At 36.8% G+C, this 26,528-nt stretch overlaps 1 protein-coding gene across 2 annotated transcripts; it reads right to left on the bottom strand.

Annotated features, from left to right (window-relative positions):
- Positions 1–494: 494 nt before the first annotated feature.
- IPP (intracisternal A particle-promoted polypeptide) lies at positions 495–25,545 on the bottom strand. Of its 2 annotated transcripts, XM_081145509.1 has the most exons (9): positions 25,358–25,545; positions 22,310–22,651; positions 18,056–18,487; positions 15,484–15,639; positions 14,143–14,310; positions 9,632–9,769; positions 8,898–9,020; positions 6,303–6,523; positions 495–2,885 (listed from the first exon to the last, which is right to left on the bottom strand). In XM_081145509.1, the coding sequence occupies exons 2-9, from the start codon at positions 22,599–22,601 to the stop codon at positions 2,661–2,663; spliced, it is 1,755 nt and encodes a 584-aa protein (XP_081001635.1). In that variant the 5' UTR covers positions 22,602–22,651; positions 25,358–25,545; the 3' UTR covers positions 495–2,660. The 2 variants fall into 2 exon arrangements, with proteins under 2 accessions (XP_081001635.1, XP_081001636.1); XM_081145510.1 differs by lacking the exon at positions 15,484–15,639 and having other exon boundaries at positions 25,358–25,492.
- Positions 25,546–26,528: the final 983 nt, after the last annotated feature.

The following is a 26,528-nucleotide window of genomic DNA, read 5'->3' on the forward strand; positions in this document are numbered from 1 at the left end:
CACAGTTAAAATGAGGTCATAAGGGTAAGGTATAATGTAATATTACTGGAATTCTTATAACGGGAAAATTTAGAGATAAACACGCATACAGGGAGAATGCCATGTGAACATGAAGATGGCTATATGTCAAGGAGAGAAGCCTGGAACAGATCCCTCCCTCAGCCTTCAGAAGGAACCAACTTTACCAACACCTTGAGTCCAGACTTCCAACCTCTGAAACTGTGAGACAATAAATTCTGTTGTTTAAATTTCTGTGGTACTTTGTTACAGCAGCCCTAGGCAAACAAATATAACACCATAGAGCTAGAACTTGTTCAGATCATTGAGAAGTTTACCAGTTAAAGCCTCTGGATGAAACCCCACATGACCCTTCTTTATTAAGGAAGAGAACAGTTTACTACAGCCTGATAATAAAGGAAAGGAAACTCATACTATTCAGATGATCCGTCTCAGAAGGAAAAGCAAAATCTCAGAAGAGCAAAAATAAAAATACTTTATTAGTATATTCTTTTTTTAAAACAATCTTGTCATTACCTAGGAAACAATAAGCATATTTATAATTGCCTACTTTTCAACGATCATCAGGACCTATTAAGCCCAAACATTGATTGTCTTGACATTACATTTTCTGCCACAGCAGTACATAATGCCCTCTTCACAGTGCCATTTTAGGTTGCCAGGCAGTAGTGAGAAATTATAGGAGCATTTTATAAATCTCTTTTGAATCAGAATGCAGAATCTCTGTAACTAGAAATATTAAAGGCACATGAGCTTAAACATTCTACAAATTATCTTGACACTTCATTCCTTGACATTTTACAGATTCCAACCAGGTCTCTGTGACCCTTCAGACTCAGAGCTTTCTGTCTGTACTACGTAAGCTTTTCTTTTTAAAGATTTTAAAAATTGATTTTTAGAGAGAGGAAGGAAGAGTGAAACATTGATCAGCTGCCTCCTGCACACCCCCAACCCAAGATTGAGCCTGAAACCTGGGCATGTGCCCTGACAGGGAATCGAACTGGCAACCTTTTGGTGCACAAGACAATGCCTAACCAACAGAGCCACACCAGCCAGGGCCATACGTTTTTCCTAATACAAACATAGTTAAGTTATGAAGAAAACTCCTTTGGGCCAATCCAAATATTTTGGATATGAATGCTACCTGAGTCTTTAATGCTTGAAGTTTTCTATCTAAATAAGCTGTTGATCCTTATAACAATATACTGAAGGACTTTAGTAAAGAAAAAGGGGCCCGGTGAGGCATGGTTCAGTGGTTTAGCATCGACCTAGGATCTAGGAGACTGCGGTTTGATTCCCGGTCAGGGCACATGCCTGGGTTGCAGGCTTGATTCCCAGTCCGGGGCGTGCAAAAGGCAGCCAATCAGTAACTCTCTCATCATTGATGTTTCTATCTCTCTCTCCCTCTCCCTTCCTCTCTCTGAAATCAATGAAGATATATTTTTAAAAAGAAAAGAAAAGGGGGAATCCAGACTATACTAACCAAATCCTGGAATCAGCTGAGTAAAAACCTAAATGTATGCAAGATCTTTAATATAAATGGCTCCAAATGACTAGTAGAAATAACTTAAAAGTGATGATCACGTACATGAATCTTCCTCTCAGAACTGGACAGACAACAATTCTTTAGAATGCTTCTCGGGGAAAATACATTTTGAGAGGTAGTGTTGGATCGGAAGCCTTTCCTTTTATACTTGTTAGTGTCTATAAGAATTTTCACAGGCATCTACAATTTCACCTTCTCTAAGCAAGGTAGTAGGTTTGTAGGAAGCTCATACTTAGGCTTGTCCAAGTACAAGTAAGCTTTACAAAGCTTAATGATCTAATGAAATTCCATCTTCCCAAAGCCAAGCATATTTTTGATGACTATTTAGAAAATAGGGGAGAAATTTCCTAGGTGCATACCACCTACTGGGCTTTATCACCCATTACATCATCCTATTGCAATAAAGGACTGTCACTAAGAATCTCCTCTTAATTACTCACTTGCATTCTCAGCATCAAAACAAAAAACATAAGTGAGCAAAAGCTTTTTTTATGCTGTTATCAACAGGTTAAAACTTAACTCTCTATATAAATAGCTAGACATTTCTCACATGTCCCTTTTTTCTCACATTTTTGTTGCCAATAAAATGTTTGGGGCTAGTGAAACTCCTAGCATCAAATAAAAGTAGGAAATTGTTTCATTGGCTCTTCCCTGTAGGTTAAACTATGGCCATGGAAAATTGTGTTCTGGATTGAATTATGAAGGTACAGACACCTTTAACTGTTTCACTGATACTCTTACATTACAGAGTCATGTTACAGCTTGAATTGCAATGGAAAAGATGCTAAAGGGGCAATTTGCCGAGAAGTTTCTAACAAATAATTTTTACAAATACTAACTGAACAATTCTTGAACATAAATAGCATTTCTATTAGTAAGCCTGTCAAATTTTTGTGAGCTCTTTATTAATTTAGGATATATTCCATATCCCTTCTCACTCAAATTCTTAGAAAAATAATCTTTAGTCATTTATCTATCAAACACATGGGAAACTCAACAGAATCAAAGGGTCCTAGGACCAAATGCATGGGTGATTTGCAAAAGGTCAGATCTTATATTTTCAAAATGTTTCTTGTGGTCTCTTACAGTTTATAGTTCATAGTACAGCAACACCTCCTTCACAACGACTGGTGATCATGTTACTGATTTCTGTCCATGTATCTGAATGAGGGTTATAAACTTCAACTGAGTCCAAAGTACCTGGTGCCAAGAAATCATGACTGGAAGATCGACCTCCAGAAACATACAGAAGCCCATTGACTGCCACAACACACATGCCTGCTCTAGGCACTTTCATTGAGGCAACTTCAACCCACTTTTCCTGGTTAAGAGAAAAAAAAAAATTAAGTTAGCAGTGTCATAAAATGATAATAGAGAAAACTGCTGAGAAATCGGATATGGTTCTTTTTACATGTTTAAATTTCAAATTCACAATCCGGTCACATCAGTATATAGAACATTTAAAAATAAACTTTCAAGTAGATGTAGATAAAGTAGTAAATTTAGAGAAAAACAATTGAAAAGTCTGTGATTAATTATGTTATTATCAGGAAATAATCTAGAGATTCTATATAGGCAGGCATTCTGAAAAACTAGTTCTAACCTGAGCATGTGCTCTGACTGGGAATTGAACCTCGATCTCCTGGGTCATTGGTCAATGCTAAACCACTGAGCCATGCCAGCCGGGCTAGAAAGTGAACTTAAAAAATAAAATAAAATAATAAAATAAAAAATATATATATATGTTTTTATGATTTTTAGAGAGAGAAGAAGGGAGGGGGACAGAGAGATAGAAACATCGATGAGAGAGAAATATCGATAAGCTGCCTCCTGCATGCTCCCTACTAGGGATCGAGCCTGCAACCTGGGCATGTGCTGTGACTGGGAATCGAACTGGTGACCTCTTGGTTGACGGGTCAATGCTCAACCACTGAGCCACACCAGCTGGGTGAAAGTGAACTTTTTAAGGACAGGTTCTTAATGAACTTCACATCCCAGTATCCAGCATAGCTGCAGTACATTATAGAAAGTCAATGAGTGTTTGCTGATCTGAACTTAAATGAAATGCTGAAATACTAAAACCAGCAATAATCCTTTGAAATTAAAGAATAAATTTAAAGGTTATTTGATTATATGAAATTACAGAACATATCACAAAGTTGGGATAGTTGAAAAAATATATTTTAAAAGACAGATATATCCACAAAAATATCTAAGGCTGATTAAGATAAGTTAGGATGTTGGGGTTATGTTTCTCATTAGGGAATATAGTAAATAATGCTGTAGTAACTATGTATGCTGTCAGATGGGTACTAGACTTACTGTGGTAATCACTTTGTAAGGTATATAAATGGCTAATCACTATGCTGTACATACCAGAAAGTAATATAATATTGTATGTCAACTATAATTGAAAAAATATATTTAAAAACTCCCAGATATTATAAATATGTTAAAGGTTCTAAAGGAAAACATAAACATGGTGATGGGAGAAGTGGAAGACAACAAACAACAAGATCTTCTAGAGCTAAAAAAAAAATATATAGTATCTGAAATGAAAAAGTTCCCAATAGGGGCTTAGACACTGCAAATTAGAAATTGAGATATGCAGAAGTTTAATGAACTTTAAGACATAGCAAGAGAAACTATCCAAACTGAAGCACAGAGAACAAAGTTTTAGTTATACAGGATGAATAAGTTCTAGAGATACAATGTTCAGCATGGCGACTACAAGTCACTACAGCATGGTGACTTGAAATTTGCTAAGAAAGCAGATCTTAATTGCTCTTACCACACCAAAAAAAGGAACAGGGAGCTATGTGAGGTGATAGATATGTTAATTAGCTTGATTGTGGTAATCATTTCACAATGTATATCAAAACATCACATTGTACAACTTAAATATATGCAACTTTTATGTCAGTTATAGCTGAATAAAGCTGGAAAATAAAAACAAACTGAAAAACAAAGAAAAATAGAAAAAAATTTAACAGAGCCTCAGTGATCTGTGGGACAATATTAAGTGATCTTACATGCCTATTATTGGAGTTCCAGTAAGAGAGCAAGAGACTATTTGAAGAAATATGGCTGAAAACATTTGATGGAAGGTATACTCCCACAGATTCAAGAATTTCATTGAATTCTAAGCAGGTTAAACACAAAACACCAACAAGAAACACATAACCAAATTACTGGAAACTCATGATAAAAAGAAAATCTTATAAGCTGACAAAGAGCCAGGCCGGGCATGGCTCAGCGGTTGAGCATCGACCTAGGATCCAGGTGATCGGGGTTTGATTCTCGGTCAGGGCACATGCCCAGGTTGCGGGCTTGATCCCCAGCAGGGGGAGTGTAGGAGGCAGCCATCAATGACTCTCTCATCATTGGTGTTTCTCTCTCTCTCCCTCTCCTTTCTTCTCTCTAAAATCAATAAAGATATATTTAAAAAAAAGAAAAAAGGCGAAGAGATAGAGTTATTGGAAAATAAAAGAAATAAAATGGAATACTAAAACAATCAACATAAACACAGAAAAAGGAGAGAAAGGATGAAAAAAAATGGATTATAAAAATAAAAAACAGCAAAATAGAAGTCTAAAAACCAACCAATCTGTAATTACATTACATATAAATAATAAAAACTCTGAAGACTCCATTTGAAAGTCAGAGACGGTCAAACTGCACAAAAAACACAGACCACAACTATATGTTATCTTACAAGAGATGCAGTTTGTAAAGACATAGATTTAAAGTAGAAGGGGAAAAAAGATATACCATGCAAATACTAATCAAAACATAACTTGGCTACATTAATGGTTGCATTAATATCAGACAAAGTAGACTTCAAAACAAAGGTGATTACCAGAGGTAAAGAAAAAATATTTCATACTATAAAAGGATCAATTCATCAAAAAGACATAATAATCTCAATGTGTACAGACTTAATAACAGAGATTCAAAATATGAAGCAAAACCTGACAGAAATGAAAGGAAAAGCAGACAAATCCATAATTATAGGTGGAGATTTCAACACTTCTCTCTTAGCAATTTACAAAGCAATGAGATAAGTTGGAAATACTTAGGGAAGACTTGAACAACACTAATAAGCTTGACTTAAGAGACATTTATAGAACACTACACTCAACAACAGCAGAATACAAATTCTTTTCAGGTGCACATGAAACATCTACCAAGACACAAATCATACAAAATATGTTCTTTGTTCACAATGAAATTAAATTAGAAATCAGTAATACAAAGATATCTGGAAAATCCCCAAATATTTGGAAATTAAATAGCATACTTCTAACAACTCATTGGTCAAGGAAGAAATTACCAGAGAAATTAGAAGATATTTTGAGATAAATGCTAATTAAAACATATCAAAATGTGTGAGGGGCAGTTAAAGAAGTGCTTGAAAACAATTTATAGCTTTAAAGGTTTATAGTATAGAAAAAGGTCTGAAAATCAATCATATAAGCTTCCACTTAAAGGTTCTAGAAAAAGAAGAGCAAATTAAAGCCAAAACAAAGAGAATGAAGGAAAAAAATAAAGGAACAGAATTGAATGAAATAGAAGGTGGACAATCAGTAGAAAAAAAATCAATGACACCAAAAGTTAGTTCTTTGAAAAGAAAACCTACAAATGATCAAATCACGAATGAAAGAATGCACATCACAATGGACCTTAAAGACATTAAAAGAATAACAGGATACTAAACATTTGAAATCATCCAACTTACCTCTTCAAAGGAATATTTTTCTACAGTATGAAGAGCATCTTGCGTTTCGTTCCACCCTCCAATAGAATAGATGCAGTCATTGAGTGCAGCAACCCCAAGATATGCTCTCCTGGTTCCCATTGGAGGAAGTGGAGACCAACGCTTGGAAAGCGGATCATAAACTTCAAAAGAACGAAGCTCTATTCCTTCATTGCTGATGCCTCCAATTACATAAATTAAACCTGGAAATGGAATATTTTTGCTCAGATGCTATATAAAATAGGATACAATAATTAACAAAAGTCACAGTTGTGATTTCAGTTTGCTATGCTGATACTATATTTAATGTAGGGCTTACCATTTTTTAAGAGAAAATAGACTTCTGTCTAGTTCATCACAGCTCACATTTAAGCAAGTTATAGAGAATTAGGGGTATGAATTTAAAGTGAAATTAGCCCTAGCTGTTTTGGCTCAGTGGTTAGAGCATCAGCCTGCGCGGACTGGAGGGTCCTGGCTTCGATTCCAGCCAAGGGCACGTACCTCAGTTGCAGGCTTGATCCCTGGCCTCAGGTGGGGCACGTGTAGGAGGCAACCAATTGATGAGTCTCTCTCACACTGATGTTTCTCTCTCTCTCTCTACCTCTCTCTCCCTCTTTTCAACTCTCTCTGAAAAGCAATGGAAAAAATATCCTAGGGTGAGTATTAAAAAAATAATAAATAAAGTGGAATTAAATTTTCAATGAACTTTATGATGCTATAACAAAATAAATGTCAGACAAGGGTTTCCCATCTTATTGTCTACTTGATAATCTCAAGTTCCAGATGCACTGCTACCACATATAGGTAAAAAAGGAAAGGGAAAGGGACATTTTTCCCCTTAAAAAATATTATGCACTTAAACTGAGAATGACATGACCATGTTTGGTGACAGCCTACCTGTTGTTTAGATGGACATAAAAGAGAAAATTGAATTTAAATTACAATAGTTATATGGCTAGATTAAGATATCAGATCAATCACTGGAGTACATCAAAATGTTATTCACAGAGAGTTTACATTTGATTGAAGAGTTTTTTACATTTGATTGAAACTAATGGTTTTGACAATCTACAATTATTTTTGAGTGCCCAGTTTCTCATGTTCCAAAGTGAGGAGTTATAGGTTATAGCATTTTAAGAAATGTGAGCTAAATGTTGATAAACTTGGGTTCTAGCTCCAGCTATGCCAATAACCAGCTCTGAGAAGGGACAACTCACAATCTTCCTAATCTTTAGCTTCCTCATTTATAAATAAGGGGGTTGAAGTTGATAATCTCCAAGATGCCTCTTTAGCTCTATGATTTTAGATGGGAAGATAAAAATAATAAATATAAAACAACTAGAGAACATTATAATATTAAATAATAGAATATAGTCTGCACCACGTAATTGGAACATTTAAATGTTAGTGGAAATCTGAGAAAGTACTCACAAAGCAAGAAGAGCTTGAGCTGGGAACAAAGCAGGTTGAGTTGTCATATAACAATGGGCAGACTGCTTCCTACTCTGCAGGTACATATAAATTTGCTCTCCAACTCTGGACAGAGAATCAGGCTTTATTTGACAGTGCTTACTACCTCTCAGGATATAGAAGACAATTAAAATAATGTCTGTACACCATTTTAATACTCAGTACAACATTTTTCAAATCTATCACAGCATTATATTTTGTGTGGACTGAATAACAGTGTAGTCTGTAAAAAAAACTCTGAAGAATGCCCTGGCTGCTGTGGCTCACTGGTTAGAGAGTCCGTTCAGCAAAAGGTCTCGGGTTTGATTCCCGGGCAAAGGCACGAACCTGGGTTGCATGTTTGATCCCCCTCCCCGGTCAGAGCACGTTCAGGAGGCAACCAATCAATGTGTCTCTCACATTGATGTTTCTTTCTCTCCCCTCCCTCCCTTCCACTCTCTCTAAAAAAAATCAATGGAAAAAATATCCTCAGGTGAGGATTAAAAAGTAGTAATAAAAACAAACAAAAAAAACACTGAAGAAGCCTATAAGAAAGGACTGTGAAGACTGTTTTTGATTCTCTATCTACTTAGAAATACTTACTAAGGCTTCATGGGAGGCAAAATAACAATAAAGAATGACATTTTAAATGCTTATTTTGCCTATCTGGAATTTTAAACTCTAGCTTTGTTTATTTTGGGGGAGGGAAATAGATTATTTTGACAATACAGAAATAAAGAAAAAAGAAATTAAAAGATGTAAGAGGTTAAAAGCAGAACTTCCATACTGTTAATCACTTAATACTAACAAACATAAAATAATATACATTTGTGCAAATAAAGCCTCAAGCTCAGTTTTTATATTTTTTCAAGAAAAAAAAAAATTTTAAATATGTCTTTATTGATTTCAGAGAGAGGAAGGGAGAGGGAGAGAGAGAGAGAGAAGCATCAATGATGAGAGAGTCTGATCGGCTGCCTCCCGCATGCACTGGACTGGGGATCTGGCCTGCAACCCAGACATGTGCCCTGACCGGGAAATCAAACCGAGATCTCCTGGATCCTAGGATGATGCTCAACCGCTGAGCCATGCCCAGCTGGGCCCAAGAAAAATATTTTATACAGCAATTACCTTGCATTTCACAACAGCCAAAGTAGTAACGTGACATAGCCATATTGCCAACTACTTCCCATTTATTTTCATCAGGATCAAATCGTTCAATGGTGTTCCCTATCTCAGCTCCAACCCATCCACCTGTAACCAAACAGAAAAAAGTTATGTCTGGGATAAAGGAATCTTATTTATCAAAAACACCTTAGAAAACATCTAATCTGACAACTTCATATTATGGATGGTTATCATATGGAACAGAGGGGTTATCTGTCCAAGATCACACAAAAAGTTAGAAACTGACAGTGAGTAGAACTCGTATCTTTCAACTCTCTGCCTATTTTCAACTAGAGGTTTAAAATAAAACAAAAACTTTAACGTATTGCATAGGAAATTTGGTATTTTGCAAAATTATCTTTTGAAAAAACTTCTGCATATTTAGAATGCTTATAACTAATCATGAGATTTAACTATCAGCTAAAGTGCTTCACTAGACATTTCATCTATATTTTATCTCCATCTCTTTCTAAGAACTCCACATGTGACAATATTCCCCAAGTAATAATATTTTAAGAATAAGAATTTATATCACTTCTCGGCCTTTTGGCTAAGATCAAGTGTAGTAAGAATAAGAATTTATAAAGCTGAAAGGATCCAAGTTTCTCATGGGAGGGAAGGAAAATTTCTAAAGTAATCAGAATCTGACTAAGAATTTAAATAATATTAGATATCCTTAAATTAGACAGCATAATTACCCAAAGCATAGATAGCTCCATAACACACACACACTCCCAAGCCACAGCGGGGGTGATTCATTGAAGCTACAGTTGTCCACTGTTTAGTAACTGGATCATAGCATTCAGTACAGTCAAAAATCATTGAATCTTTTTCACCTGAGTTAAATAAAAGGGACACATATGAGGAGGTTTAGTAATGCCGATAGCCTAGAACCATAATACAATATTCAGTAGCATTCCATGTTGTCAGAAATTCAACTATTATGTCTGATTTTATACTATTTATTAAAATTCATTTGCCCAGCAAATGTTAATTTGAAATCACAGCACTATACCATTTAGTATAGTCCATTTAATGAAGTAATGACTCAATTTTCTTTCTTTTTTTAAATTTTTACTATTTCTTATAATCTATTTCTAATTCTACCACCCAAACAATCCACGTAATTTGCATTTTGACACTTGTAAAATTTGAGTTTTAATAAAATCCTTATCTAGCAACAAACAGAAAGTAATGTAATTTAAAAAGATATCACTTAAAATAAAACTTAAATATACTATACCTAGGAGTAAACCTAATTAAAGATTGTTTAAGACCTCTATGTTTAAAATTTATAAACTTTATTTAGATAAAGTTTTAAATTAAGGAATATCTAAATAAATGAAGAAATGTATCATCTTCATGAATTAGAAGAGTCAATGTAAAGATGATTATCCCCAAACTGATTTATAGATATAATACAATCCCAATTTTTTTAAAAAACCTTTTTTATTATGTTACACTTAACACAACATAAAATTTACTGTCTTAACCATTTTTAAGTTTACAGTTCAGTAATGTTAAACACATTCATACTGTTGTGCAGCCATCACAACCATCCATCCCCAAACTCTTTTCATCTTATCAAACTGAAACTCTATACCCCATTTTCCCCTCCCCAAGCCCCTGGCAATCACCATTACACTTTATGATTTTGACTATTCTAAGTACCTCAAATAAATGGACTCATACAGGATTATTTTAAAAAATAAACTGATTCTAAAATTTATATGGAAAGTACAAAAGGGCCTAAAATAGGCAAGCAGTCCCAGAAAATGAGAAACTGCTCTATCAGATAAGCTTATTAGACTTAAATAGAGCTATAGTAATTAAGATAGGGATAGACAAGGAGACCAATGGAACAGAAAAGAAATCTAGATACAGATTCATGCATATGTAAGACATATGACATGACAGTTTGTACTACATAGCAGTGGGGAAAGAAAAGTTTTTTTTATGCTAGGATAATTGGTTTATCTATATGGTGGTGGTGGGGAAATAAAACTGGTTCCCTACTCATACTAATCATAAAAACTAATTCCAGGTAGATTAGACATAAATATAAATGGAAAAGCCATAATTTTTAGAAAGCAGTAAAGGTTTATATCCTCATGACTTTGGAGTAGGTAAAGATTTCTTTAAAGAGGTACAAGAGCCCTAGCCAATCTGGCTTAGTGGTTAGAGTGTCGGCCCTTGGACTGAAGGGTCCCACGCTGGATTCTGGCCAAGGGCATGTACCTCGGTTGCAGGCTCCATCCCTGGCCCCCTTCAAGGTGTGTGCGGGAGGCAACCAATCGATGTGTCTCTCTCACATCCATGTTTCTCCCCCGCTGAAAAGCAATGGAAAAAAATAACCTTGGGTGAGGATTTAAAAAAAAGGGAGGTTACGAGAAACACTAACCATAAAGGGAAAAAAATAGTAGAGTTGGCTACATTAAAATTAAAGATATTTGATTATCAAAAGATACCATAAAGCCCAGCCAGGTGTGGCTCAGCAGTTAAGCGTAGGCCTAGGATCCAGGAGATCGCTGTTCGATTCCTGGTCAGGGCACATGCCCGGGTTGCGGCTTGATCCCCAGTCGGGGGGCGTGCAGGAGGCAGCGGATCAATGACTCATCATTGATGTTTCTATCTCTCTCTCTCCCTCTCCCTTCCTCTCTCTGAAATCAATAAAGACATATTTAAAAAAAACACACAAAACCATAAAAAGCCCTGGCTGGTATGGCTTAGGTTGGCTGGAGCATCCTCCTGTGCACCGAGAGGTTGCCTTATCTAAGTTGTGGCTTTGATTCCCTGTGGGGGCGCAAAGAGGAGGCGGTCAATCGATGTTTCATAATCGATGTTTCTCTCTCTCTCTCTCTCCCTTCCCCCTTCTCTAAAACCAGTAAAAACATATCTTTGGGTGAGGACTAAAAAACAAAAAGAGATACCATAAAAAGAGTGAAAGGTGAAGCAGCAGAGTAGGAAAGATATTTGCAGCACATGTAACTTTTATGAGGGCATAGAATCCTAGATTCAAAACTCTTATTGTGCAAAAAAGAGTTAACATAGCAGGCCTGAGACTGCCTATCCTTAGAAAGGCTTGCTTTGCAAGGATGACCCTTGGCTGGAGTCTGGGAACGTGGTTAGTAAACAGTGCTCTACAGTGATATAAAAATTTTCCCTAAGTGATGAGTGGCTTTTTGCAGTGATGAAAATGTTCTGAAATTAATGGTGATGGTTGTACAACTTTGTGAATATACTAAAAAACACTGAACTGTATCCTCTATTGGGGGGAGAGGAGGAACCTTTTTTCTGCCAAGGGCCATTTGGATATTTGTAACATCATTCACCGGCTATACAAAATTACCAACTTAAAAATTAGCCTGCTATATTTGGTCAAATGTTTAATTAACTCACCACTAACGTGATGGCTGGAACTGTTTCTCTTTGGTGAGGCCTTGGCAGGGCCAGACCAAATGATTTCAAGGGTCGTATATGGCCTGTGGGCCAGATGTCCCCCACCCCTGCAAATAGTGAATGTTATGGTATGTGAATTATATCTCAATTTTTTAAAATAGTATTTACAGCCCTGGTCAGTGTGGCTCAGTTGGCTGGAGAATCGTCCCATGCACTGAAAGGTAGAGGGTTTGATTCCCCGTCAGGCACATACCCAGATTGTGGGTTCCATCCATCCCCACTGGTCAGGGCACGTACAGGAGGCAACTGATTGATGTTTCTCTGTTACATCGATGTTTCTCTCTCTCTTCCTCTCCCTTCTCTCTAAAATCAATAAAAACATATCCTTGGGTAAGGATTTAAAAAAAGAAAGAAAGAAATAGTATTTAGAAATTTAACCCAGATATGTATGTATCTAGGAGGAAGTAAACTAAATTATGGTATAGTTATAGTACGTGTTATTTTTATTTTCTTTTTATATGCTTTGGTTTCAGCAAAATTTTCTACAACAAACCTGAATGACTTTAATAATAAAATTATTTAAAAATTTTTATATTAAGGAATATCTTAAGATACCATTATTAGTATTAATAATAGCTAGTAGTCACGGCATTTTTGAAGAGCACCCATAAATACTTCCGTGGCATCAAAAAAGAAGATACATATATATGCAAATGTCATATGGCACACTGTGACCCTAGGTTAAACAGGAGAATTCATGCAATGAAACTATCTGCAATTGCCAAAATGTACACTAAAAAAAAACTATTAGAATTCTAGTCAAAGATTATATAGAATTATGGACTTTATGCTGTCAAAGTTATTGCCTAAGATTCCAATTTCTTTGTTGGGATTTTCAGATATACCATGAGATTTACTGATTTAATGAAGTTCTTGAGTGCTAATTATGTTCTTTCCAAAGGATAAATAAACATAAAATATTCCCTATATCTCTCTTATTTTATTTTATTATTATTATTTTTAAATGTATCTTTATTGACTTCAGAGAAAGGAAAGGGAGAAAGAGAGATAGAAACATCAATGATGAGAGAGTCATTTATTGAGCCCGCAACCCGGGCATGTGCCCCGACTGGGAATCGAACCCCGATCGCCTGGATCCTAGGTCGACGCTCAACCGCTAGGCTACGCTCGGCTGGGCCCTATATCTCTCTTATTTTAAACTGACAGTATCATAGTCAGAAAATAATAAAAAATTTTTGATATACAACTGTTTTTTATACTAACCCACAGAAATAAAGAAAAAAGATCAGTTGTAAGGGTTAGAGATGGTCCACCTTGGTCTGTTGCTATATAAACAAATTATCCAAAAGTAAATATTGATATTAAAAGTGTTACCCAGCCTTGGCTGGGTAGCTAGGTTGGTTAGAGTATTGTCCCAATATGCCCAGGTTGCAGGTTTGATCCTCAGTCAGGACACATACAAGAATCAACCAAGGAATGCATAAATAAGAGGAACAACAAATTGATGTTTCTCTCTCTCTCTCTCAAAATCAACAAAAAACACACACAACAAAACACCAAACCTAAGTATTCTGCCTTGTGATAAATCACAGTATCCCTCTGGTCTGAAATATTCAATATCTTGTGTTTCTTTTTTCTTTCTTTCATTCATTTATTCAGTAAATATTTACTAAGCATAACTGTATCTATGTATACCCCATAGTACCTCACAATATATATAAGGCATATAATAATTCAGCCAACTTATAGCTAGAGATTAATAAGGGAAATAAGACATTTTCATCATTACCTCCAATAGCGTAAACCATTCCTCCCAGAACTGCGACTCCCAGCCCACATCGAGCCTGATGAAGTGAGGATACAGTGGTCCAGTACTGACTAAAGGTGTCAAAACGTTCTACACAGCTGAGGGCTCTGCTATCACTCCAACGACCACCCTGCAACCGAGTATATCCACCTGAACAAAGAAAGGAAAAGAACACAGCAAATCCTTTACCGCTAAATATGGAAATGGTAGTAAGGAGAAAAATCTAGCCCTCTAGGTCTAGACATTCAGTTTAACTATTTCATAGCAAGAAATAAATGCTTTAGAGCCTGCCATATATACATATATTATTCTTAAATGTGCCAAGTCCTGAAAGATTATGCCTTAAATAAAATGAGTTAACCACAATGTTCTACTACCTGGTCTCGGTTATAATAGAATATTAGATAAAACATAAATATAGGAGCTGACTATCTGTCTAGTTAAAAAGTTTCATTATGACTTCTATTAGTGTCTCTTTCAATTAAAAATAGTGAGTTGAAATTCGGGTTTTGACTGCACATCTAATCACTGAAAAAGTTTATAGCATGCCCTCAAAAATTACATATTTATATATCATAGCACGCATAAAGTTATACATATTATTATATACATATAAATTATACAGAATGTTTGTATGTAAATTATATTATCTATATAAGTCTAGGCAATCTGTCAATATATATCAAATATTGATAAGGTTTAATGCTTTTCAAAATAGCATTAAAAAAAGAGGTTTTAATATGTTCATCTGATATGCCTATGGGTTATCCTGTACATCCACACTTTGGAGACCACTGGTTCCTGTCATCCCTAATGACCATCTAAGACACTGAATAGTTAATATTTTTGAGGTTTATTTTCCTTATTTTTCACTAGAATTCAAATTTTCAACTTTTAAAGTAAAATTTCTTTAGTCAGCTAATGACAATAATTGAGTAATCTAAGAACTCAAAGCTTTAGATCACAGAATAACAGATGTCAAATAAGTAGCTATTTTATTTTTAGATGTGTTCACTGTATTATATAACCACAATTTAAAAATCTGTAGCCTGTATGTAAAATTAAATATATCTATTTGACACACCTGAATATTCTGACATGTATAATAAGAACAAAATATTAAAAAGTTTTGGTACTGAAAATAAAGATAACTTCTATTACTTTTTAAAAGGTTCTCACCTATAGTGTATTATAGAATTGTACACCTGAAACCTTTTTAATTTTATTAACCAATGTCACCCCAATAAAATCAATTTAAAAAAAGAAAGATAAATAAATAAATAAATAAATAAATAAATAAATAAATAAATGAAAGGTTCTGACCTACTGCATATAGGTACTTCCTTGCTTTCTTCCGAGGTCGAACCTTAGATGTCTGCATAAAACTACAAAACTTGCTCTCTTTGGGAGATTTGCACACCTCACAATATTCTTTCAAAAGTGTTTGCAATGCAACACGAAGATTAAAATCAGATACTCCTAAAGCAATGTTTAAAAGATAATGTTTAATCAACTTTTAAATAATATTGAAAAGACATGCTTACATAAAGATAAAACACATTTAACAATAAAAAAATTAAAACTCATCATCAAACAATGGTGTTTATTTCCTAGAATAGCAAGTATTATTTTTCTCATTGCTACTAAAAAATGTACTTTCCTGCCCAGCTGGCGTGGCTCAGCAGTTGAGCATCAGCCTATGATCCAGGACATCGAGGTTTGTTCGATTTTCAGTAAGGGCACATGCCCGGGTTTCGGATTCGATCCCCAGTGGGGGGCATGCAGGAGGCAGCCAATTGATGACTCTCTCATCACTGATGTTTCTAACTCTCTCTCCTTCTTCCCTCCTCTCTCTGAAATCAATAAAGATATATACAAATATATATAAATATATTTTCCTTAAATCAAAGATTTTTAAAAATATGCTCATAGTTGGTTAGAACATCATCCCTATACGTCAAGGTTTCAAGTTCAATTCCAGGTCAGGGCACATACAAGAATCAACTAAAGAATGCATAAATAAGTGGAACAACAAATCGGTGTTTTTCTTTTTAATATGTTTTTTTATTCATTTTTTTTAGAGAGAGAGGAAAGGGGGGGGAGAGAGAGGGACATAGTTGTGTGAGAGAAATATGGATTGGCTGCATCCCGCAAACACCCTGACCGGGGATCAAACCAGAAACCTGGGCATGTGCCCTGACCAGGAATCGAACCTGTGACCTTTTGGTGCACAGGATGATGCTCAACCAACTGAGCCACACCGGCCAGGGCACAAATCGATGTTTCTTTCTCTTTCTTTCTCTTTCTCTCCCCCCCCTTTTTCTCTCCCCTTTCTAAAGTCAATCAATAATTTTAAAAACTATATATGCTTCACAATAGGGAATTTTTAAATATATGTAGTATGAGGATTTCTCAATAAAGATGGCAAGGTGAAACAGGATCACAATTATCTAACAAAATGAAAATAAAATAAAGTAGCCCAAAGTTCTATACATACAACTTAATAACAAAGGGATATAAAATTATGTCATAAACTTTAAAAAATGTTAAAGCAAGAAACAGAAGATTTATTGGGATAAGGTCCATTTCCTAAAAAGACTTTGAGCATGACTGGGTAGGTTGTTCCTGCTCAAGAGTACTTAGTTGAGACGGTGAACTGGGTATAAAGTCAACCTGTATCCTACCTGGCAAGCTCTAAGATCCCCTAAAAGGGCACTATTTTCAAATGTGCACAAAGGCCCCATATATGCTTGCAAGGGACTGTCTCCTAGGCTTGTCCCTACATCCCAGAAGCAATATTAAGAAAAGGTCACTAGCAAAATCTTGAGAATTCTTACTAATAACTAATATTTGGAGAGAGGTAGAAAGAAGTCAAACTGAGAAGTCAAAGCACAAAACCATTAAAAGGAAAATCCCTTAAAGGACCATCAGTAAAAATAGAGAGGATCACCAGGGTTTGCCATCTAAGAGAGCACATTGCTAGCCAAAGTCTATGTGAGATACTTCCTTGGCTGTGTTAAGTAGGTCCTGACATAAGATCAATATTAGGATCTCATAAGGGAGAGCTCAGAGCCCAGGTCCCTAAGGAAGGAGCTCAGCCTTAACAAATCTCTATTCTTCTACCACCCTCAGACCTTAGGCTAGAAAGAAGTGGTGAGAACACAACACATAGCTCTCACGTTTTAGATGGGAGAACAAAGTAGTTAAACTAAGGTAGAGAGGGTGCCAAGGAGAATCAGCTCTTACATTATTTATAATTTACTCACATCCTAAAGTTTCAGGGCAGGACAAGAACAAAAACTTCAAATCTTGAAACTAGGTCTAAAGTAGTTTTAAAAAATAAATTGAAATATTATCATTTTTCTGATATAAAGATAAAAACTATTTTATACTATGGTGAAAAGTATTTGCAAAGTTTAGAACCTAAAGATGATTCAAAGGATACTTAGGAGCTATGATATCCTATCAATATAACATTTATTTTATAATGAGAGGACTTGCAGGATTTATTGAGCTTTGGTTCTGTTTTTAGCGTATGCATTTTCCTCAAATGTTAGGTTTTGCTGACTTTTTAAAAGCAACGAGGGAATTTTACACTGAAATAATTAGTACTGCCAAAAATAGCAGTATTTTAGCTCAGTCAGTAATTTTATCTATAACTCTCATCTCCATTAGTACTTAATCTCAAGAAAGGTACATAAGGATTTTATTAACATAAAGGCAGAAATATGGAAATACAACTGTCTTCCCACAAAAACAAAAGTCTGTATCTTGCATACAGTAATCATTCAATAAATGTCTGCTATGGAACTGAAAAATAAAAACACAATCACATTTCAAACAGAGAAAAAGCCACTGGATAATTAAGTGACTAGTTTGATATGCAACAAATTACCTTCTATGTACTTTAAAAGCCTCTGAGGAGGTAATAAAGGAAATCGAATTGGGTCTAGCACTTCCACCACGTATTTTTTTCTCTTTGCCAGATCTTTGAGAATCCACTGCATTGCAGCTAAGAAGACCTGGTATTCGTCCTCAATGCTAAGCTCTTCACTTCGCAAAATTTTTATCAACTGATCTTTTGTAAGTGCCAGGAACTCTTCCCCACTCTGAACCTCCAAGAAATGGACATGAATGTAGTTTTCTGTGAATTCCAAAAGATCGTGGCAGGCAATTTGCTCAGAGAACTGAAAGATTCCAATGCAGTTCAGTGGGTCAATTTGTCCTTTCAGAAAAGCACAGCAGAGATTAACAACTTCAGTCAACTGTAGCATGTCAGCTGCCACAATCAACTCCTGGACATTATTCACTCCCATGTTCACTACGCCTAGGGAAACAGGGAAACAAACAACCAGTGCAGTAAATTAAAAACAAGCATTATATTTGATTCCACTAATAGCTAAGTAAAAGGCAACAAAGGATTTGTAGAAAGAGCACAAAACTTAAAACTATAAAGATACAGAACATTTATAGAACACTTACAATGAACCAGACATAGCATTAATTGCTTTATACATTCATTTAGCCCTGACTACAACCCCATATCGTTTTTAATTTTTATTTTATTAAGAAAACAGAATCATCAACAATAAAGATAAATTAAAAAAAGAAAACAGAATGAGAAAGTTTAAGTAACTTGTCCTCAAATCACACAGTTAAGTGAGTTGAGGGTAGAGATTGACACCAAAGTCCATGCTTTTAACATAAGGCTATATGCATCTAACAAACATTTACTTAGGCAATGGGGAAGGTAAGACAGAGTCTCTATCTTCAATTATGATAAAGTACCATACAGGTGTTAATTTCAATATTAGGTATAACCCAGAGTCTATAACATATGAGAAGTTATTAATATTTAACATCTAAGTAACTATATATACCACTCTCTTTCCAGAGGGCTTCACTTTTATATATTTACATAGGGACTTTGGGAGGACATCAAATAGTCAATTATATTTAAAAGGAAAAAGAACACACTATAATTCTCCTTCCTAATAAGGATAAACTCTCCATTCCGTTTTATACTTTCCCTTTATCCCTTTTATCCCCATTTACTCCCACTAAACTATTTGTCTAAAGTTTGTATTCCCAATTTGATTTATAAAGTCTGTTGGGGCAAGCCTTCCCCCTTAAGTATTCCCAATGCCTAGCACACACTAGGTGCTAAAAAAAATTGTTTTAAATGAATGAATGGTCAAAGAGATTATGGTGAGAGGAAGAATATAGCTTGTTGAACGCAAACAGGGGTTTTTCCCCAAGTATAAGAAATGTAATCCACCATGGGAGTAAATGGTAGTGGCTTCAGAGAAAATGGAAATAAAACATACTTGAATAAAATGAGAACTCACCACAAACTTGGAGAAAATAAAGATCATGGGTTATGATTTAAGGGAGCTGAATGATTGCTACTGAATAATGCCAAGAGTTATGTCAGAGTAATAAGGCCTCCAACTTAATAAGCCTTTATAGATTACAAAAAGTACTTTTACATTTATTAAAATTTATCTCATTTAACCTTCACATGTATTATAAACTGCTACTATCCCCAATTTACAATAAGGAAAATGAGGGTCCTACAAGCTCATTTCTATTTTGTAAACACCTCATCTGCATTACTGAGAAAACTCTATAAAGGCAGAGGCCATGCCTGCCTTGTTTACTTCATACCCCTAGTGCCTAGCTCAAAAAGTATTCATAAATATCTGTTGAAAGAATGAATGAATACTTTATTAAAGTTAAATGAATTGCCTTGTATCACATAGCTAATGAGTGTCAGAGCTAGATCACAAACCCAGGTCATTTGATTCTAAGTGAAGTGCGTAACAACCTAAGGTGAGAAATATCTGTTAAGACCTATTAGAATTGTGAATGATTAATAAAAAATGCACAGATAAGTCCAAAGGAGAGATGAACAGAATAACAGGTTTTGTTGCCCCCACATCTCCAAACAAGGAAATGCTATTACAATGAATCAAAGAACATGTTTTTTTTTTAAAAAATTAATTGTAAAGACTACAAAGTTCCCTGACCAAATACATAACCAAAATTCATTTTCATCTTTACTAACAGAATGTTGACTTTGCTATGAGTGGCAACTGTGGCCAGCTAAATATTACATTTCTTAGCCTCCCTTTGCAGATAAAGGTGAATTTTTGACTGAGTTTGGCCAACAGGATAATAGGTAGCAGTTATTGGGTAGGGTTACCAGAAAAGCTTAAAAAGAGGATAGGCTCAGCTGACAGGCTCTTTTCCCTTTCCTCCTTCCTGCTTCCACTGGCTGGAGTTCAGTGATCATGATATTACAGGCTACAAACTCTAGATGGTGGAACAAAATGTTGCAAGAATAATGGAATACTAATGACATCATGAAGCCACTATACCAGCCTTGGAATTACTATGGATTCATTTTTGTGGAAAAATAAACTTCTATCTTGTTAAGCCACCTTATATCTTTTACTAGCAGCCAAATATTGTTCTTAACTATATACCAGTTTTAGCGTTAAATGTCAACATTGTACAATGTTATTTCCCCCTTGATATGCTCAGTACCTTTTATTTCTCTGGGTTTTACCACTTTTTTATTTCTAATAGTACTAATCACCAGCAACATGGTAATGATGCCATGAACATTCTCTTTCACTAAATATCTCTTCCTGCTACTATCAGACACCAGAGGCAGAGTAGACAGTTTGTGGCAATTCTTCTGTTTTTATGTAGTTCAACACTAATTCCACTGGATTAATCTGTGTTAATTTCTACTTTGCAAATATGAGAAGCAAGGGTATTTATGAAGCAATTTTCAGCTCGCACAAGTCATTTAGAAAAGTGAGATCAAGAACCTCAAAATGTTAATTTGTACATTAGCCAATAGGCAGAGCTGCACTGCTTTCAGTAGATAAAAGAATCATTTTTACAATCTTCCAATTAAGAGATATTGTTCTGGCTTGGCTGGCATGGCTCAGTGGTTGAGCATCAACCTATGAACCGGGTCATGGTTCGATTCCAGGTCAGGGCACATGCTGGGGTTGTGGGCTCGATCCCCAGTGGGGGGCATGCTGGAGGCAGCTGATCAATGACTCTCATCATTGATGTTTCTATCTCTCTCTCCTCTCCCTTCCTCTCTCTGAAATCAATAAATAAAATAATTTTAAAAGTTATTTTTCTGAAATTTCTCAAAAAGGAATATGAAGCAACATAAAAAAATTAGTTTTTGTTATTTTCCAGGTTTAAATATGATACGTTAAATAAGCAACACTTATCATCTCCTCAAAGGAGAGCATAGTGTATTCTCAAAAGTAGACCAAACAGTCTTTGTTTTCAATTTTTTTTTCCTGATTATAAGAGTAATATGTATTCACTACAGAAAAAACTTTAAGGCAGAAAAGTACAAAAATGAGTATGAAAATCACACATACTTTTCCCATATACATACACTATTAACACTTTATTATATTTCTTTCAAATAGCTTTTCCATGTGTATTTATTTGTTACATATCATATAAGATTAAAACTTTTTATATAGGTTGTATGTGGATTTTCTAGTATCATTAAAACTCTTTGAAAACACTTTAAAAGTAAGTTTTGATTAAAATAATACATGTTGATTATGACATTTTGAGGGGAAAACAGAAAAAAAGGGAAGAATAATAATCGTTCATATTCCATCATCTAGAGGTAAACAGCAATATTTTGGTCTTTTCCCTGTGCACAAGTACACACAATGCTTTTTTAAAAACAAAATTGAGGTGATTTATATGCAGATTTTCTTCATTTAATATATTGCAAACATTCTTCCATGACAGTATATATTTAAATCATTTGTGAGATTTTAAAATACCCCATTATGTATATGTACCATAATTAACTATGTAACCTACTGAGGGACAATGAGATTGTATTCAATTATATACTATTATAAATAATGTTACAATAAATGTCTGGTCCATAAATGTTTGCCTGTATCACTAATTAGTTCCTTAGTATTCCTAGAAAAGGAACACAGGGTCAAAAGATATGAACTTTCCAAAGGTTCATAATAATGAATTGTCAAATTACTTTCCATATAAGTCAGATCAATTTATATTTCCATAGCAGTACATGAGTGATTACATCATTCTTCACTTAAAGCTACAAGCTCACTTAACATACCTGTGTAAATGAAATCTAGAAGTATTCGAAATATTCCGGCTTCAATTCCTAGAATCTGTACAACATCTTTTGAGGACTCTTTCATTCCTCCAGTGAACAAAGCTGCAAAGTAAGGACTACTGGCAGCCAGAACCAGCCGATGAACTTTAAAAATTTCCTCCCCAACTTGTAGCTGTACATCACAGAAATGCTGTCCATTCCTCATTTTATTGATCTGGGCCAAGATGAGTTGGGCATGTTTATCTGATGAAAAAGGACTATCGCCAGCCTTGGGACAGCCCTCATTAGCCATGATGATGATAAATTAATTTAAAGGACTGCTGCCCATAATCTGGTCCTCCCCTAAAAAACAAAACAGAAAGAGACCGAACAACATATTTTTGTGTTTAACATGTCTTTTATTCACATACATATGAAACATTCCCTATCCTCAAGGAGCTTACAATCTACTTAGGGACATAAAACACACATGAAACAAATAAAAACTAAACTGTGTGGTACCATTCCGAGGGTTTCAGAGAAGGAAATAAGTAATGGGCTCTGAAAAAATTGAAGGACACTTTACAGGAGAAACGGGACCTGAACTGGATACTGAAAGATAATGAGGAGAGGGCATTAGCCCTTCTGGGTGGAGTAAATAAGGAGAGGCACAAAGGGAGAAAGAAGCTTTTGAACAGTGCAGTAAGGAAACACACACTGCAGCCACAATGAACTTTCAAAAAACCAATTGGGTGCCCTAGCAGGTTTGGCCTGGGGACTGAAGGGTCCAGGGTTCGATCCCAGCCAAGGGCACATACACCATTTGTGGGCTCCATCCCCGGCCCTGGTTGAGGCGTGTGCAGGAGGCAACCAGTCGATGTATCTCTCTCACATCCATGTTTCTATCTCTTTCCCTTCCACTTTCTCTGAAAAGCAGTGGAAAAAAGAAAAAAGAAAAAAGCAATTGTGATCAGGGCAACTGTTTGCTTAGAATCCTTCAACTTGTACATTTCCTTTAGCACACAAAGCCTTCAAATCTCACCTCTGACTACCTATCCAGTCCTATCTCCTATACTCCTCTTTGAACTTATTAGGCCAACAAAACCTAATGATTTGCAGTTCTCTAAAAGTGACTTTCATGGCACCCTTCCATGCCTTTTCCTTCTGGACCTTTGTTATAATCAAGACTGTTCAAGTAGAATTTCCTTCAGGAACTCTTCCCTGTTACTCTTTTCTCTGGGTTGGGTGCTCACACTAAGCCTACCTATTTTATAACCTATATCACACTCTATGTTGTCAGACACTCTATCACCCTACTCCCTACTTTTTCTCTCTCTCTGAAAGTTCCTTGAAAGACAGCCCCTTAGAAGGAGGGACTATCTTTCATAGCTATAGCACAAGAATCTAACATATATTAGGTTTTCAAGTGTTTGTAAAATGAATGAGTACAGTGAGAAATAACAATAGCTTTGTTACTAGGTTGTTTTAGTATAACTCTGATAGCTTTTCCACACAGTCAACTGTAATTCTCACAATAATTAAGAGGCTGGAAGAAAAAGATACCGTTATTCAAAATGAGAGAGAGGGAAAGTTTCCCAAGGACACAGTGCTTACTCTAAAAAATCCTGGGCTCTTCCCACCATATCACATGCATAGGAGTAATTACACCAGGTTATAGAGAAACCCAAGCACAGAAATTTGGACCTGAGCTCTTATAGGTTCATCAAGAGTAAACATAACGTCTCAAAACTGTTATCTGAGCCTTCAGGGGGATAAGTCAAGTCCTAAAACGCAGCCTTTCAGCTTCAACAGTGAGAATCAAAGATATAAATCCAAGTTACTTTTTGAATAAAGAAAGCATGTAATTCAGTAATATAAGAGATAAGGTGATAAAACACAGGGGAAATCTAAGATGACTAAGGTTTTGTAATTAAGGCTGACAGGAACAGACTGGCAGGAATGGTGTGGGCTGATGTTAGAAAAAAGTGGTTAAGTCTATAGCATTCAAACTTATCAAAGTAAAATAACTAAGCTGACTATCATGATTATCTAGGAATTAACTTGCTGAGAAATTTGATCGAGAAGTTAACAAGGCGGCTGCTAAAACTTCACATCAGCATCTACAGAATGTCAATATATTACATTACTGGCATAAAAAAGCAAACACTGTATTTGTCTCTACACAGAAATTTGACCTGCAGATATTATTTATTAAACAAGACCTGGCTATAAAGCTTCATTCTGTTTTAGATTTCTTCCTGTCAGTAGATTTTGGACCCCGGTGGTTTAATTACAAGGGACCTTCAAGGCATCGAGCGCAGCCACTGGCTAAAACGTTGCCTCTTGCTACTAAGCGTTCACTAAATATCCACCGACTCTGGTAGCAGACACCAGATATCCTAATCTATTACCAAGCTTCTTAGAAACTGCTGATACTACCAGCAGTGTACTTCATTCCGAAAGGCGCACGTGGTGTGAGCGCTTTTGCGCAGGGAAAGGTCCTAATTCCGGGACACTGCACAGGGAAGTGAAGAGAGGGGCATCCAGAGAGTCACAGGCAGATTATTAGGAAACGGTGGAGCAGCCCGGAGAAAGTAAAAAAAGACCTAAGTTTGGTGGCCTTGAAAAGCACGAAGCTGCTTCTGCAAAAGGTGTCAGAAAGAATCCCAGGCCGAGCAAGCGTCAAAACAAACAAAACCACGAGGCTCTTGGCGCTTGACCTGGAGGCGGGACCTGGAGTTACCCGCGAGCTGCTGGGACCCTGAAGGCGGATAAACACGCCGCCGCTACCGAAGCGGCGGGCAAGGCATCTCGGGCCTGGGGAGAGCAGTCTGGCCCGGGGCTGGGCCTGCGGATTCCCCAGCGGCGGCCGGGAGCGGAGCGGATCCGACGAGGCTCCGGTGAGGGCGAAAACACTTGGACTAGCGGAGGCACGCCTTAGCGGCGGGAGGAAACCCTGTTGCAGAGGATCCTCTCTTTCTCCTCCTCAGGGGTCCCGAGAGCCGGGAGAGGCCTGGAGGAAATCCCCAACCCCGTCCTAGACGCACCCGGGACGCAGGCCCTCCTTACCCGCCGCTTCCCCTTCCCGCCGGCGCCCGCTCAGGCTGTGCGCGCGCAGTCGCGACCAGCAGCGCACGGAGGGGGCGGGGGAAACCCTGCGCCCGTGACGAGGCCGGGGGTGGTGCCTGGGCCGGGCGGCCTGCGGAGGGCAGGAGGCGAGGACTGACGGGGTGAACCGGGCCTCTCGCTCTGGGCCTGCCCCGGCCGGGTCCGCGCGTGCGCTGTGCTCGTCTGCTCGCGGGTAGCGACCCCTGCTGGTGTAGCGCTGCTGCGGTCCCAGGGCTAGTGCCTGGTTCCTCGCGTCGCGAACCCTCCAGCGGCAAGCCTGTGGGGCTTGGCGGGCTCTCCCTTTGCGCTCCACGGACGCTCTCTCCATTCTTGTGGCATCCAAGGCAGCCAGCGAACCCCAGTGCCAAGGAAAGACAGAGACGAACATCCAGCAAGTCGCTTCTAATCTTTTTTTTTTTTTACTTTATTTTATTATTATTTTTTAAAATATATCTTTGTTGATTTCAGAGAGAGGAAAGGAGAGGGAGGGAGAGAGAAACATCGATGATGAGAGAGTCATTGATCGGCTGCCCAGCCCGCAACCGGGGCATGTGCCCTGACCAGGAATCGAACCCTGATCGCCTGGATCCTAGGTCAATGCTTAACCGCTGAGCCACGCCCAGCCAGGCTACTTTATTTTTTATTGAAATGTAATGGACACATAACAGACTCGTTTCAGGTGCACAACGTAATGATGTGATATTTGTAGCGTCTCTGTTATTAACCATTCACTATGACCATTTTCTGTGTCTGCCTGATTGACCCTGGCACTGCGAATGGATGTCTCCTTGGAGGAAAGGGAGAACTCAAAATGCCCGGTTCTTGTCACTGTAGAGCCTCCTATGTCACATTAGTGGCTTTCAAACTTTTTGATCCCCAGCCCACAGTGAACAAAAACATTCTACATCAAACCCAATACCACACATGCATGTATATAAATGAATATGCCTGAAACAAAAACTTCACAAAAAATTTTTTTTTCAATTACAGTTTACATTAAATATTATTTTGTAATACCAGGTGTACAGCATACTGGTTAGACAATCATGCACTTTAAACACAGTGGTCCCTGGGCGATATTTCAAGTACCCCCCTGGCATTATACATAGTTACTAACAATATTATTGACTAT

This window comes from Miniopterus schreibersii, assembly GCF_964146895.1.
Source record: "Miniopterus schreibersii genome assembly, chromosome: 8".
Lineage (NCBI taxonomy): Eukaryota > Metazoa > Chordata > Mammalia > Chiroptera > Miniopteridae > Miniopterus > Miniopterus schreibersii.

Bases quoted from the DNA above. Each gene is read 5' to 3' on its own strand.
- IPP (XM_081145509.1), bottom strand. From the start codon at position 22,601: ATGGCTAATGAGGGCTGTCCCAAGGCTGGCGATAGTCCTTTTTCATCA. The intron at 18,488-22,309 runs GTATGTTAAGTG...CTGTTTCCCTAG, and splicing joins TCTAGATTTCATTTACACAG to GCGTAGTGAACATGGGAGTG. The intron at 14,311-15,483 runs GTCAGAACCTTT...TTCTTTGTTCAG, and splicing joins GAAGTACCTATATGCAGTAG to GTGGATATACTCGGTTGCAG.